We start from the raw sequence: 15,096 nt of genomic DNA, 5'->3' as shown, positions 1-15,096 counted from the left end.
TAAGAGAGAAATCTTTTTCCCAAGAATCAAATCCTTAAAGGAACAAACACTGTAACCGACTATATCCTCAATAATTGTTTTAAAACAAATGCAGCAGCATTTCATATGGCATTTTTTTCCTTCTTGGTATAAGTCAAGGACAAAACAAAGTCAAGGACATAACAAAAATGTGTGAGTAAAGGTTATTTTGAATGGTTGGGCAGAGTGGAGACAGGGCTGGGACTGAGCTAATGACATCCAGGTTTGCCGCTCTCCAAGCGTGTTGCACAATGCCAACGCAGAACTGAGAATCCCTAGGATGGACGGAAGAGCTTCAGCTAAGACTTACCTCCTTACCTGTTCCTTCCGCCTCCATTATGAACATACAGTGCATGCGCGTGCACGCGCGCGCGCACACACACACACACACACACACACACACTGCTGCTAGGATATTAATGTGCAGTTTGTTAGACAAGATTCCCCTTCCTTCTCCCCTATCTTTTGTCTTTCCTGATCTAACAAGGCTGTGGATCATATGCTGATCCCATCACAGACCAGCCCTCCGTTAGGTTCAGTCCTCAGCTCTGACACACAGGCCTGCTGGAGAAACCCTCCACGCGTTGGTGGATCTTGCACCTTCTGTGTGCCTGCTGTCTAACTACTGATGACGTGGTCACTGCCTGATGGGGAACTGCATCAGCTCTGTGAATTCTTGCAATCTATTGCCTGGGAAAGTGTCTTGCACATTAAACAGGTAGCCCATAAATGGATGAACGGGGGTGGGGGCAGAAGGGTGGAGGTTGGAGGGATTCATCTAATAAGGGAAACAAGCAGAACAGCCTACAAAGGCTTAAGAACGCAGAGGCCTGCTCTGCAGCCCAAGCCCCTCTGTGGGATGAAGTGCCATCAGATATTTGGTGCCATGGAGAGTTGATGAAGAAAGCCTTCCAAAAACAATGAAATTGTTTTTTAATTTATTTTAACTTTTAGAGACGAGATCTCACTATGTTGCCCAGGCTGGTTTCGAACTCCTGGGCTCAAGAGATCTTCCCACCCTGGCCTCGAAAAGTGCTGGCATCACAGGCATGAGCCACCACACGTGGCCAAGAGCAAAATTTTTAAAGCAGGACACTATGGCCTGATGGACAGGAGAGACTAGGGTCCCTCATCCCTCCCAGGGGCCTGGCTTCATCTCAGAAAAACCGAGTCCCTCTTGCTCCACATCCGCATCCTTAGCTTCAGCCCTGGCAGTTGTGTTGAGCAGATGCTAAGGAGATGGGGACATTTTACCCCCTCCGCAGCTGCCCCAGAGGGTCTCAAACCCAGGGCTGATTTAGGGTTGCCCTGACATGGCCAACCCTATTCTATGTCCAAGTGTCATTCATGGCTAAAGCAGGCCAGGGCCCCAAGGCAACCAAGCTCCTCTCTCCTCTGCCCGCTCCCACACACCCTCCTCTGCCCCAGTGTTCCTATCATTACGTCCTGGGCATTGAAACCCGGGCCATTCTTGGACCAGGGCTGTGGGCTGAATGAGGGCAGGAAGAACAGGGTCAATGGGAAAGGACAGCCCAGAAAAGAGAATTCACCACAACCTGTGGTCTCCCACTGCTTTGGTAGGAACCTTGTAAACACAGCAGCAGCCCCCAGGAAAGTCTTGGAAGAAGGGAGAAGCTGATCAGATTTAGAGACTGAGACATCTGGGCCTCCAACCCAAGGCTCCCCGGGCCCTAACAAGCCCGACTCCCGTCTCCTTAGCCCTTTCCCTCACCGACCAGCAGGTGGCACCACAAACAGGGATTTCAAAACCAAAACTAAATTAAAGTGGAAACTCAGATCTTTTGTTTATGCAAATAGTTCATGCCCTCCAACATTCCTCCGGGAATGGTCCCCCCTCCACTCCACAGAAAACCCTCCCCTCCCTGCTGTGCATGACGCGGGCTCCCTCTGCACACAGTGCACGAAGACGCTGTCGGGAGAGCCCAGGATTCAACACGGGCCTTGAGAAATGTGAGTAAGGGTGATGGGCACCCAGGTGGGAGGGAGAAGCCAGGGGAGAAGCCAGGGCATGGGAGGCAATTCAGGGAGACAGGAACACCCTTCTCTCTTCACACACCTCATCAGTTCCACTGTGCACACGCGTGGACACACACAACACACGCCCCATCCCTCCTCCTAGGGATCAGAGGAGACTTCATACATAGATGCTCATGCCATGGTCCTTTCTTCCCTCTGGGCTCTTGGCAGGGAGCAGCGAGAGGAGGGGACCCCTTGCCCAGGACCGGACACTCTGTGCCTGTGTCCCCCACTCCACAGATGGTTTCTCCCAGACGCTCTTGCTGAACCTGTGGGAGCCCTTTCAGAGACCCACGGGTGGAAACCCTCACCCTCCATTAACTGGTCCCAAGCCAGTCCTATTCCTGGAAGGGGAGGGGAGGGATGCGTCCGGGCAGGGGAGGAGGCTGGAAAGGGAGTGTGAGGGGAGTGTGGTGGCCTCTGGACTGGACACTGCCCTGGAGAGTGACCCGATGCAGCAGCTGCACAGGCCATCCTCCCCACCCACGCACCCCTGCTGTGAGGTTCAGGGTGGGCAGAGAGGAGAATGCCCAGTGGTATGGCCGTCTCATCCCCTGCCACAGCCACTGCCCACATGGCAAGAGTGCTAAACCCCTCCAGCTCCAGATACTCTCTTTTGTTTTGGCAGGTGGCTCTTGTACCTCCTGGTGCCAGCCCTGTTCTGCAGGGCAGGAGGCTCCATTCCCATCCCTCAGAAGTTATTTGGGGAGGTGACTTCCCCTCTGTTCCCCAAGCCTTACCCCAACAACTTTGAAACAACCACTGTGATCACAGTCCCCACGGGATACAGGGTGAAGCTCGTCTTCCAGCAGTTTGACCTGGAGCCTTCTGAAGGCTGCTTCTATGATTATGTCAAGGTAGGGGCAGGATGGGCGGGCAGAGGGGAGACAAAACTGGGCCCTCTGGGATCTGGGATCTGTATGGCATGCACACCCCCAGACACAGCCCAGCCCCACAAGAGCTGATGGCCAACGGCCTCTCTGAGAGCCCGGGGATGCCCTGGATGGGCGCTCACTGGTGCAGAGGCCCTCGGTGAGCACTGAGGGGAGAAGCACAGAGAAGGAAGGGGACAGGACCCACTCAGGAAATTCAAAATCCACTGAGTCAGGAAAACCTTCCCCATCTGCTGTCTAGCTGAGAGTCTTTGGGAAACCACTGTGCCTCAGCTTCCCTGTCTCCAAGGAAATGATTGACATGGCTGCCTGCTTCAACAGGAACACAGGGACATGAGGAGGAGAAATGTGGGCTCTGGCAGCACAGGAATAGCCTTCAGCAAGGACAGTGTGCTCAGAACCCTCACCTCTGTGGCAACCAAGGGTACCTTCCCAGGCCTATCTTTCTCTATCCAGTAAAAATGAGATTCAGGGCTCAAGCAGAGCCTGCGAAGGTCCAACAACTACCATTCCCAGGAGACCCCTGGAGATTATGCGTGAATTACATGACAATGGCACGTCTCACCTGCTCAGAAGACTTGGCGAGTGTGCAGTGTTGCGGGAGGGCGTTTGCTGGCAGAGTCAAGGAGAGGTTGAGGAGGCTGTGAGGAGGAAGGAAGAGGGACGAGGCAATGCCTGCTGACGCTGAGATGGGTGGGCTTCAGGGCTCATGTTCCGCCGAGGGCATCAGGAGGCACTCGAGGTGTGAATGGTTTGATTAGGCTGAGGTGGAATCTGAAGACAGAAAATAAAGCGGAGCTGTCTGAGCTCTGGGAATGAGGGGCAGGTAAAGGCTGGGTACAGACAACCAGGACCCCAGGGGAACAGGCCATAGGAGGTGGCGGGGATGGAGAAGGACCTGAAACCTGCCAGAGGAGCAGAAAACAGGGAAGGGGTGAGGTACCCAGTCCAGGACAACACGCAAAGAGTGAGTCAGTGGGAGACTCAGGGAACAGCTGAAAGTCACATGGGGAAGTTTGCAGCAGCTGAGCCCAGCAGGTAGTGACCAGCCAGAGCCATTGTGGTGCATGATTCACTCTGGGCGAGACAAGGAGGACCATCACTGAGCCACCACGTGCGCCACTCCGCAACAGATCTTCTTCCTACCCCCTGTCCTTCTTCCACCAGATCTCTGCTGATAAGAAAAGCCTGGGGAGGTTCTGTGGGCAACTGGGTTCTCCACTGGGCAACCCCCCGGGAAAGAAGGAATTTATGTCCCAAGGGAACAAGATGCTGCTGACCTTCCACACAGACTTCTCCAACGAGGAGAATGGGACCATCATGTTCTACAAGGGCTTCCTGGCCTACTACCAAGCTGTGGGTGAGTAGCCCCCCAGGGATCCCTTTTCTCTGACCTCAGCCATATTGAATGGGGGGCCAAGAAAGGGAATCTTGAATGCAAAGAAGCCGAAAGCCTGGCTTTCCTTGTTCCTCCCCTCGAGAGAGCTTTTCCTAACGAGGCCTGTCAACCTGGGCTCTGTCCCCATGGAGCAGTCCCCAGAGAGCACTGGAGAGGCCTGGAGGTCCCGGTGGCCTAAAGATGCCTTTGTCTTTAGGCCTCTGGTGAGTGACCTCCCTAAGATCAGAGCCACTACTCAGGTCTCCCAGCAGAAGCTTAACCCTCCTTCCCGAATGCCTTCCAGACCTTGATGAATGTGCTTCCCGGAGCAAATCAGGGGAGGAGGATCCCCAGCCCCAGTGCCAGCACCTGTGTCACAACTACATTGGAGGCTACTTCTGTTCCTGCCGTCCAGGCTATGAGCTTCAGAAAGACAGGCATTCCTGCCAGGGTGAGCCAGAGTGGTGTAGCAGAGGGGAAGGGGTTGAGCCAGGGCTTGCTGGGCCAGCTGGAGTGCCCCCGTGATGCCCTGTGGCTCTGCTCTCACAGCTGAGTGCAGCAGCGAGCTGTACACGGAGGCATCAGGCTACATCTCCAGCCTGGAGTACCCTCGGTCCTACCCCCCTGACCTGCGCTGCAACTACAGCATCCGGGTGGAGCGGGGCCTCACCCTGCACCTCAAGTTCCTGGAGCCTTTTGATATTGATGACCACCAGCAAGTACACTGCCCCTATGACCAGCTACAGGTACAGCCGTCCTACCCCTGAAAGACCCCTTCCTCCCCTTCTGTCTGCACTTGGCTCCTCTTGTCCCAACTTCCTCCTGGATCCCCTGGCCAGCTGGGGCAGGAACGGCCAACATCACCCATGGGCTGGGTAAGTTCCCACACAACTAGAATTGGGTCATGGGGATCCCTTTTCACCTTCCCCTGAAAACACACATAAGGCAGGATTTCATCACCACCACCACCACCCTGGCCACCAGGCTACTACCCAGTTGGCCCTGTGTAAAAACGTCCAAGCTGGAAAAAAAAAAACCCTCCTCCCCTACTAGATCTATGCCAACGGGAAGAACATCGGCGAGTTCTGTGGGAAGCAAAGGCCCCCCGACCTTGACACCAGCAGCAATGCTGTGGATCTGCTGTTCTTCACAGATGAGTCGGGGGATAGCCGGGGCTGGAAGCTGCGCTACACCACCGAGAGTAAGGCTCCCTGCAGGCCTCCCTCGATGGCCAGCAATGGGGAAAAGGTGGGAAGAAGGAAGGACAAGTGGCTCTGAAATAATATGCCCCCTGGTCTCCCCAATAGTCATCAAGTGCCCCCAGCCCAAGACCCTAGACGAGTTCACCATCATCCAGAACCTGCAGCCTCAGTACCAGTTCCGTGACTACTTCATTGCTACCTGCAAGCAAGGCTACCAGCTCATAGAGGTAAGAGCCCAGGGCTGAGGGGAGAGAGCCGGCCCAGTACCCCAGGAGGAATTCAGGTGGTGGGTTCACAGAGGATTTAGTCTCACCCCAGCTGGAGTCATAGACGTTTCAGCTGGAAGAGTCTCCCGGTCCACCAGCTCTCAAACTTGCTGCACACTTAAAACAGAGAGTTTAAAATCCTGGAAGATTGCTTGAGCCCATTCATTCAAGGCCCCTGTGAATAGCCACTGCACTCCAGCCTGAGCAATATAGCAAGACTCTGTCTCTGAAAAATAAAAATAAGCAAATAAATACTGAAGATGAGGGCCCCCAACAGAGACTCTGATTCCATTGATCTAGAGTAGAGCCTGAGCATCAAGACTATTTAAAGCTACCCAGGTGATTCTAACGCACAGCCTAGTTTAAGAACTATTGCCCTAGTCCAATAACTCAGGAGAGCTGAAGGAACTGAAAAGGCAGGGTGGAGATGTAGTGACTCGTCAACATCACGTAGCGGTTGTGTACGGCAGGGACTAGGACCCCAATCTCCTGCCTCCTGCTCCGGGGCTCTTTTACACATGTTGGTGGTCTCCCCCTGCGCCCACCGTCCTGTCCTCGGCTCTGCAGATTCAGGAGGGAATATGGTTTTATCCATTGATCAATCTCACAAAAGCTGGTAAACTAAAAATCTCTGTCTCTGGACAGAGACCCAAGACTGGACATCCCATCGTTGTTCAACAGGTCCACACGGAACACTTAATCAGAATCAAAGAAGAGACCTAGGATATGTCCTTAAGTCACAGTTAATTCATTTAATGCACACTTTAAGTGTCTACTGTCAGGCACTGTCCTAGATGTGGGAGGTTCAGTAAAAAGAAACCCACATAGTCACACAGCCTTTGTGGAGCTCACATTTGAATGTTGCATCAAGTCGGGTTCACCTGATGCATTGTTCTTTACTTCAAGGTGCTTCCAGCTCCATCAGGAGGATTGGGTGGGTGTCCTGGGTCCAGAAGAATGGAGACTACCAACCTCTTTGCTCCTATTACAACCCTCCCTTGCCTGCACCACCCACTGCCCTTACTTTTGCATTTGTTATTCACATCATAGAATTTAAAGCAAGTCACACCGTTTCTCACATTACCTACATTTTACTCAGACGTTCTAGTTCTCATACACATTCTCTTACAACCTTTTCCAGGGCTAACTCTATGGAATGATTTTTGGTCTTTTTGTTTTGTCTTGTTTTGTTTTTGAGAGAGAGTCTTGCTCTGTCACCCAGGCAGTGGCATGGTCTCAGCTCACTGTAAACTCCGCCTCCCAAGTTCAAGTGTTTCTCCTGGATTCAAGCTATTCAAGTGCCTCAGCCACCCGAGTTGCTGGAATTACAGGCGTGCGCCACCATGCCCAGCTAATTTTTGTATTTTTAGTAGAGACAGGGTTTCTCCATGTTGCCCAGGCTGGTCTCGAACTCCTGGCCTCAAGTGATCCGCCCACCTCAGCCCCCCAAAGTGCTGGGGTTACCGGCGTGAGCCACTGCACCTGGCCGAATTTTGGTCTTAGTAAAACTTATTCATTTGTCCAGTAACTTTTCATTTCAAAGACTGCCATTTCCTAGTCTTGTCCCTGCTCAACAGCAACAGCACTTCACATACATCAACGTCTCCAGCACCTTTCAAAGCTGCGAGGTGGCTCTAGTATTTTAGGGAAGGCCTCTGTCCTTAGGAAAACTGCAACCCAGGAGAGATAAAGTGATGCAGGCCTGGAGGCAGGGGACACCAGCAAGAGAAACACGGTTCTGCCCTGGAGCACAGGCTTTTGTTTTGATACAGAAAACACTCAAACGTGGCTTGTGATTTTTTCAAATTACAAATTGTGGGATTCAATTGGACCTCAGTGGGAACAGGCCACAGTCTAGAGAGAGGATGATCAGGTCTATCAGTTAGCTCTGCTCTTGACTTGCTGTGGTGTGGCTCAATGCTCCTGTCTGTAATGGGCTGGGGAGAAGGAAGAAGGAGCCACATCCATGGGGGAGCCACATCCATGGGGGAGCCAAGAGATGTCTTGGTATTGCCTCCCACTCCTGTGTGGAAAGGGCAGGAAGGGGACCTCCATTGCCTCTTGGCACTGATGGCACCTCTATCCTCTGCTCAACAGGGGAAACAGGTGCTGCATTCCTTCACAGCTGTCTGCCAGGATGATGGCACGTGGCATCGTGCCATGCCCAGATGCAAGAGTAAGTCACAATTCAGGGATATGACCCTGGGGACCTCCCACCTCCTGCCTTGAGGACCTGGGCCAAGAAAGAAAGAGGGGTCCAGACTAAGCCTCTTTCCAAGAGACCCTCACCCTGACTTGTCCTTTGATGCCTATGGGCCATCTCAGGAATCAGTGAGCCCTCATCTCAGTGGGATGGATGGGCTCTACCCAGAATTGAATTTCATACCACCCAACTCCTGTCCATTGCAAGGGCCCTCCCCACTGACTATCTTTTCTAAGCTTCTGAGCCTGCTCTGCAGGTAGACAACTCACACTCCCCTCACTTAAGTTCCAGCACAGTCATTCTCAGCTCTCACCCTGCCCTGTGTTCTCTCCAAGTCAAGGACTGTGGGCAGCCCCGAAACCTGCCTAATGGTGACTTCCGTTATACCACCACAATGGGAGTGAACACCTACAAGGCCCGTATCCAGTACTACTGCCATGAGCCATATTACAAGATGCAGACCAGAGCTGGCAGCAGGGAGTCTGAGCAAGGTAGGGACCAATGCAAATGGAAATTTCCTCCCTTCCATCCCCTTGGGGTATCCTCTGAGATTTCTCCCAGTAGAATCCCTAGGGAATGCATATTAAGGTATCTGCCAGGGCACTGGCTTCAGGGGCCTAAATTATAGTGCTAACAGGAACCTAGTAGGTTTGAAGAAGGAGGCATCTGAGCTGATGCAAAGAAAAGATTCAAATCGCATAAACAGCTCACTGTCACCACATCATCCCCACTACCACCATTGCCTCCACCACACCCCCACTGCTACCATCACTGCCATCACCACCACTACCAGTAACAACACCAGCAACACTACCAATAGCATCAGTGCCAGCACAATCACCACCATCACCGCCATCACCACAGTCAACACTGTTACCATTACCAACACCACCATCACCACTACCATTATCACCACCATTACCAACACCACTGTCACCACCACCATTACTAACACCAATGCCACCATCACCACCACCAACACCATCATCACCACCATCACCATTACCAACATCATCATCACCACCAACACTAACACCACCATCACCACCATCACCACTATCATTGCCAACACCACTGTCAACACTACCATGATCACCACCACCATTACCAACACCACCATCACCACTACCATTATCACCACGAGCATTACCAACACCACTATCACCACCATTACTGACACCAACACCACCATCACCACCAACACCATCATCACCACCATCACCATTACTAACATCATCATCACCACCACACTAACACCACCATCACCACCATCACCACTATCATTACCAACACCACTGTCAACAATACCATGATCACCACCACCATTACCAACACCACCATCACCACCAACACCATCATCAGCACCATCACCATTACCAACATCATCATCACCACCACACTAACACCACTTCCATCATCACTATACCGTTACCAACACCACTGTCACCACTACCATGATCACTACCACCATTACCAACACCATCACCACCACTATTACCAACACCACTATCACCACTCTCATTATCACCATCATGATTACCAACACCAACACTACCATCACCACCATCACCATTACCAACACCATCACCACCACCAACACCATCGTCACCACCACACTAAAACCTCCATCACCACCATCACCACTATCACCATTACCAACACCATCACCACTACCATTATCATCACCACCATTACTAACACCATTAACAACACCACTGTCACCACCACCATTACCAACACCAACACCACCATCACCACCATCACCATTACCAACACCATCATCATTACCACCATTACCAAGACCATCATCACCACTACAATTATCACCGCCACCATTACTAACACCATTACCAACACCACTGTCACCACCACCACCATTACCAACACCAACACCACCATCACCACCACCAACACCATCATCCCCACCATGACCACTATCATCGTCATCTTCACCACCAACAGTAACACCATCACCACTATCACCATTACCAACACCACTGTCGCCACTACCATGATCACCACCACCATTACCAACACCAATATCACCACCACCACCACCACTGCCAACACCAACACCACCATCACCTCCATCACCATTACCAACACCATTATCACCACCACCATCATCACTATCACCATTACAAACACCACCATCATCACTACCATTATCACCACCACTATTGCTAACACCATTACCAACACCACTGTCACCACCATCATTACCAACACCAACACCACCATCACCACCAACACCATTACCACCATCACCATTACCAACACCATCATCACTACCAACACCATCACAGCAAATACTACCATCACCACTACCACCATTAACAACACCATCACCACCAACACCAACACCACAGTCTTCACCACCATCATGACCACTACAGCTAACTCAGTGAAACTCCCCTCTCCATTCTCCCCCTCAATCTAGTTGTGATTTTTGCACTTAGTTTTACTAAACGACTCTCACTCATTAGTGGGTATTTTTCTAACTTTTTTTAAATATTAGAAATCACATGCATTATAGGTTTGAAACACAGAAAAAAGGAAAAAAATCTGGATTATAAATGGTATTCATTAAGAGCTGGGCTTTGGAGTCAGAAAACCTCTTGCACCTTGGTTCTGGCACTTAGAAGTTATGTGACCCTGTGCAAATTATTTAAACTCAGTTTCCTCATCCACAAAATGAGGATAATAACACACACCTGCAAGTGTCACTATAGTGTTTAAATGAGATCGTGCAGATAAAGTGCTTAGCAACAAGCATGGCACATTTTCAGCAATCAGAAGACATAGTAGCTACAATTATCGTCTATGATTCCACGACCAAGATGCAATCACTGATAAGATTTTGATATATTCCTTCTGGTTTTTATGTCTACTTTCACAAGCAGGGATCACAGCAAACATATATTAGTAGTTAAGCATTCTGGCTGGGCGTGGTGGCTCACACCTGTAATCCCAGCACTTTGGGAGACCGAGGCAGGTGGATCACGAGGTCAGGAGATCGAGACCATCCTGGCTAACACGGTGAAACCCCGTCTCTACTAAAAATACAAAAAATTAGCCAGGCATGGTGGCGGGCACCTGTAGTCCCAGCTACTTGGGAGGCTGAGGCAGGAGAATGGCATGAACCTGGGAGACGGAGCTTGCAGTAAGCCGAGATCGCGCCACTGCACTCCAGCCTGGGCAACAGAGTGAGACTCCGTCCCAAAAAAAAAAATAGTTAAGCATTCTGATTTTTTTACTTGGCATTAAAACAAAATATAGGTCTAGAGCCTCTGAACACTTGACATTCTTTCCTTCTAGAGTTGAGCCTTTGACCTTTGGCCCTTGCCATGTTGGCTCCTCCCTGCCCCTCTCCCCATCAAGCACACTCAGTACTTGCTGGCCTCTGCAACCTAGTTTTCTTACCCATCACCCCCCAACTTGATTCTTGCCTCCTCTGCCCTCAGGGGTGTACACCTGCACAGCACAGGGCATTTGGAAGAATGAACAGAAGGGAGAGAAGATTCCTCGGTGCTTGCCAGGTGAGTGGAAACCCTCTGGGGCCATCATCAGGGTCTTTAGCAGCCTGCAGGGCCTCAAAAGCAGTGTGGCCCAGAAAAAGGAGAGAGAGGAGAGAAGAGGGGAACATCCCAGGAGAAAGGGAGAGAGGGACAGAGTGCTGAATTCAGTCCCGAAATGCTGCCATTTTCACTAAGCAGATGGGAAATCAGGGAATAAAAACAATGGGAGACCCCCTAGGAAGAAATAAACAAGAACAAGGGGCAAGACGTGGTGGCTCACACCTGTAATCCCAGCACTTTGGGAGGTCAAGGCAAGCGGATCACCTGAGGTCAGGAGTTCGAGACCAGCCTGGCCAACATGGCGAAACCCAGCCTCTGCTAAAAAGAGAAAAATTAGCCAAGCATGGTGGCACATGCCTGTAGTCCCAGCTACTTGAGTGGCTGAGGCACAAGAATTGCTTGAACCCAGGAGGCGGAGGTTGCAGTGAGCTGAAATCGCGCCACTGCATGCCAGCCTAGGCAACAGAGCAAGGAGTCTCAAAAAATAAAAATAATAATTAAAAAAAAAAAAAAAAACAAGAACAAGAAGAGCCTGTCAATAGGCCAATGACGGAGGTGTGGGGATGGGAGGAGAAAGAGAAAAGAGACAGAAGCCAAAAAGAGAGGGCAAACAGGGAGCTGGCTGGCTGCAGAAGGAAGAGATGTGGGACCTGGAACTGACTTGCCCTTGTCTTCCCTGTCTCTCCCTCAGTGTGTGGGAAGCCCGTGAACCCCGTGGAACAGAGGCAGCGCATCATCGGAGGGCAAAAAGCCAAGATGGGCAACTTCCCCTGGCAGGTGTTCACCAACATCCACGGGCGCGGGGGCGGGGCCCTGCTGGGCGACCGCTGGATCCTCACAGCTGCCCACACCCTGTATCCCAAGGAACACGAAGCGCAAAGCAACGCCTCTTTGGATGTGTTCCTGGGCCACACAAATGTGGAAGAGCTCATGAAGCTAGGAAATCACCCCATCCGCAGGGTCAGCGTCCACCCGGACTACCGTCAGGATGAGTCCTACAATTTTGAGGGGGACATCGCCCTGCTGGAGCTGGAAAATAGTGTCACCCTGGGTCCCAACCTCCTCCCCATCTGCCTCCCTGACAACGAGACCTTCTACGACCTGGGCTTGATGGGCTATGTCAGTGGCTTCGGGGTCATGGAGGAGAAGATTGCTCATGACCTCAGGTTTGTCCGTCTGCCCGTAGCTAATCCACAGGCCTGTGAGAACTGGCTCCGGGGAAAGAATAGGATGGATGTGTTCTCTCAAAACATGTTCTGTGCTGGACACCCATCTCTAAAGCAGGACGCCTGCCAGGGGGATAGTGGGGGCGTTTTTGCAGTAAGGGACCCGAACACTGATCGCTGGGTGGCCACGGGCATCGTGTCCTGGGGCATCGGGTGCAGCAGGGGCTATGGCTTCTACACCAAAGTGCTCAACTACGTGGACTGGATCAAGAAAGAGATGGAGGAGGAGGACTGAGCCCAGAATTCACTAGGTTCGAATCCAGAGAGCGGTGTGGAAAAAAAAAAACAAAAAACAACTGACCAGTTGTTGATAACCACTAAGAGTCTCTATTAAAATTACTGATGCAGAAAGACCGTGTGTGAAATTCTCTTTCCTGTAGTCCCATTGATGTACTTTACCTGAAACAACCCAAAGGGCCCCTTTCTTTCTTCTGAGGATTGCAGAGGATATAGTTATCAATCTCTAGTTGTCACTTTCCTCTTCCACTTTGATACCATTGGGTCATTGAATATAACTTTTTCCAAATAAAGTTTTATGAGAAATGCCAGTGTGCAAAATGAGTCAAAAGTTGTATTTAATTTATATAAAAATATTTTGTAAGGAAGGTCATATTTAAAATATTTACTCAGGAAGGCAACAAGAACAGTTAAGTTTATGCACACATTTACAATTAGGGTTATGGATAACAATAAATATCTGTTTTGTTTTGATTGTACAATATAAACAAAATGCTGATTTTCCCACATGCATAGTTGTAAATATAACAGCTTTTTTTTTTTTTTTTTTCAAGACAGACTCTCACTCTGTGACTCACACTGGAGTGTAGTAGTGCAGTCTTGGCTATCTGCAACCTCTGCCTCAGGGTTCAAGTGATTCTTGTGCCTCAGCCACCTGAGTAGCTGGAATTACAGGCATCTGTCACCACTGCCCAGCTAAATTTTTTGTATTTTCAGTAAAGACGGAGTTTTGCCATGTTGGCCAGGCTAGTCTCGAACTCCTGACCTCAAGTGATCCGCCTGCCTCGGCCTCCAAAGTGCTGGGATTACAGGCAAGAGCCACCGCGCCCAGCCTATAACAGCTTTTTTAACAGCTCATCTTCCAATCTCTAAATATTCCTTAGGAGAGGAGTGCTATGAAATTTTTGTTTCCAAGTTGAATCACTAACAATATTGTTAAATCACTCGTATTCTTTAAGATCTCTAAAAATCAGAAAAGGACACAGAACTTGGATTAAGCATTATAAGTATTTGTAATAGAACAGTATCATGGTGTTATTGCACAATTGACTGTTCCAGACTTGTTTAAACAACTTTACATGACCCAGCACACACAGGCCTGAACTTCAGAAGACCAGCAGAGTTAAAACATTCCCGAGTGATGAGTTGGTTTTTTTTAACTTTTTTTAAACTTTTTTTTTTTTGAGACAGAGTCTCATTCTATCACCCAGGCTGGATGCAGTGGCACAATCTCAGCTTACTGCAGCCTCCACCTCCCAGGTTCAAGAGATTCTCCTGCCTCAGCCTCCCGAGTAGCTGGGATTACAGGCGCCTGCCAGTATGCCCAGCTAATTTTTGTACCTTTGGTAGAGATGGCATTTCACCATGTTGGCAAGGCTGGTCTCGAACTCCTGACTTCAAGTGATCCGCCCACCTCGGTCTCCCAAAGTGCTGGGATTACAGGCATGAGCCACCGTGCCCAGCCCTCTTCTTATTTTAATAATCGGAGGAGTTCCCAGGAAACTCAGATGACTCCTCTGACCTTCTAATTCCCACTCCCCCACCCCAAACTCATATATGTGTCTTATTCTCAAAGTGCACTGGAATAGGAAAGTACAGGCAAAACCAATGATCTGTGAATAGATGGTTCACAGAAAAGAAAATATAAATTGCTTTGAGGCTTTGGGGCTTAATTTCACTCATAATAAGGAAAATATTTAAATAAAATGCCATCTTTTTACCTGTAAGATTGGCGAAAATAATATACCATGTTGTTGAAAATGTAAAGAAAAAGTCACTCTCACACATTGCTTTTTCGAATGTATCCCTACAGAGAGCAATTTGGTAACAGGTAACCAAAATTACAAATACATATGCCTTTTCACTCACCAATTCAACTTCTAGGAATTCAGCCCACATTTTCTCACATATGAACTAAACGGCACATGTAGGTTAGTCATTGCAGCATTGTTTATAATAACAAAATATTGGAATCCTGCATTCTGAAAGGTATCTGGTACCAAAGTTTCAGGTAAATTATGGAATATCCAAATGATGAAATGCAATGTAACCATTCAA

The 15,096-nt window shown here is 49.8% G+C and overlaps 1 protein-coding gene across 2 annotated transcripts; it reads left to right on the top strand.

Moving 5' to 3' along the window:
- Window positions 1-300: 300 nt before the first annotated feature.
- C1R (complement C1r) lies at window positions 301-13,152 on the top strand. Of its 2 annotated transcripts, XM_063593348.1 has the most exons (12): window positions 301-736; window positions 1,887-1,989; window positions 2,684-2,912; window positions 4,116-4,308; window positions 4,631-4,777; window positions 4,876-5,072; window positions 5,380-5,527; window positions 5,634-5,755; window positions 7,892-7,970; window positions 8,333-8,488; window positions 11,462-11,536; window positions 12,267-13,152. In XM_063593348.1, coding segments are annotated over exons 2-12 (2,118 nt in total). In that variant the 5' UTR covers window positions 301-736; window positions 1,887-1,987; the 3' UTR covers window positions 13,037-13,152. The 2 variants fall into 2 exon arrangements, with proteins under 2 accessions (XP_063449418.1, XP_003820308.1); XM_003820260.5 differs by lacking the exon at window positions 301-736 and having other exon boundaries at window positions 1,864-1,989.
- The last annotated feature ends 1,944 nt before the right edge of the window (window positions 13,153-15,096 follow it).

The sequence above is a fragment of the Pan paniscus genome, chromosome 10 (genome assembly GCF_029289425.2).
Source record: "Pan paniscus chromosome 10, NHGRI_mPanPan1-v2.0_pri, whole genome shotgun sequence".
Lineage (NCBI taxonomy): Eukaryota > Metazoa > Chordata > Mammalia > Primates > Hominidae > Pan > Pan paniscus.
Note: the sequence above shows the minus strand (reverse complement) of the source record. Positions and strands in the feature narration are given on the sequence as shown.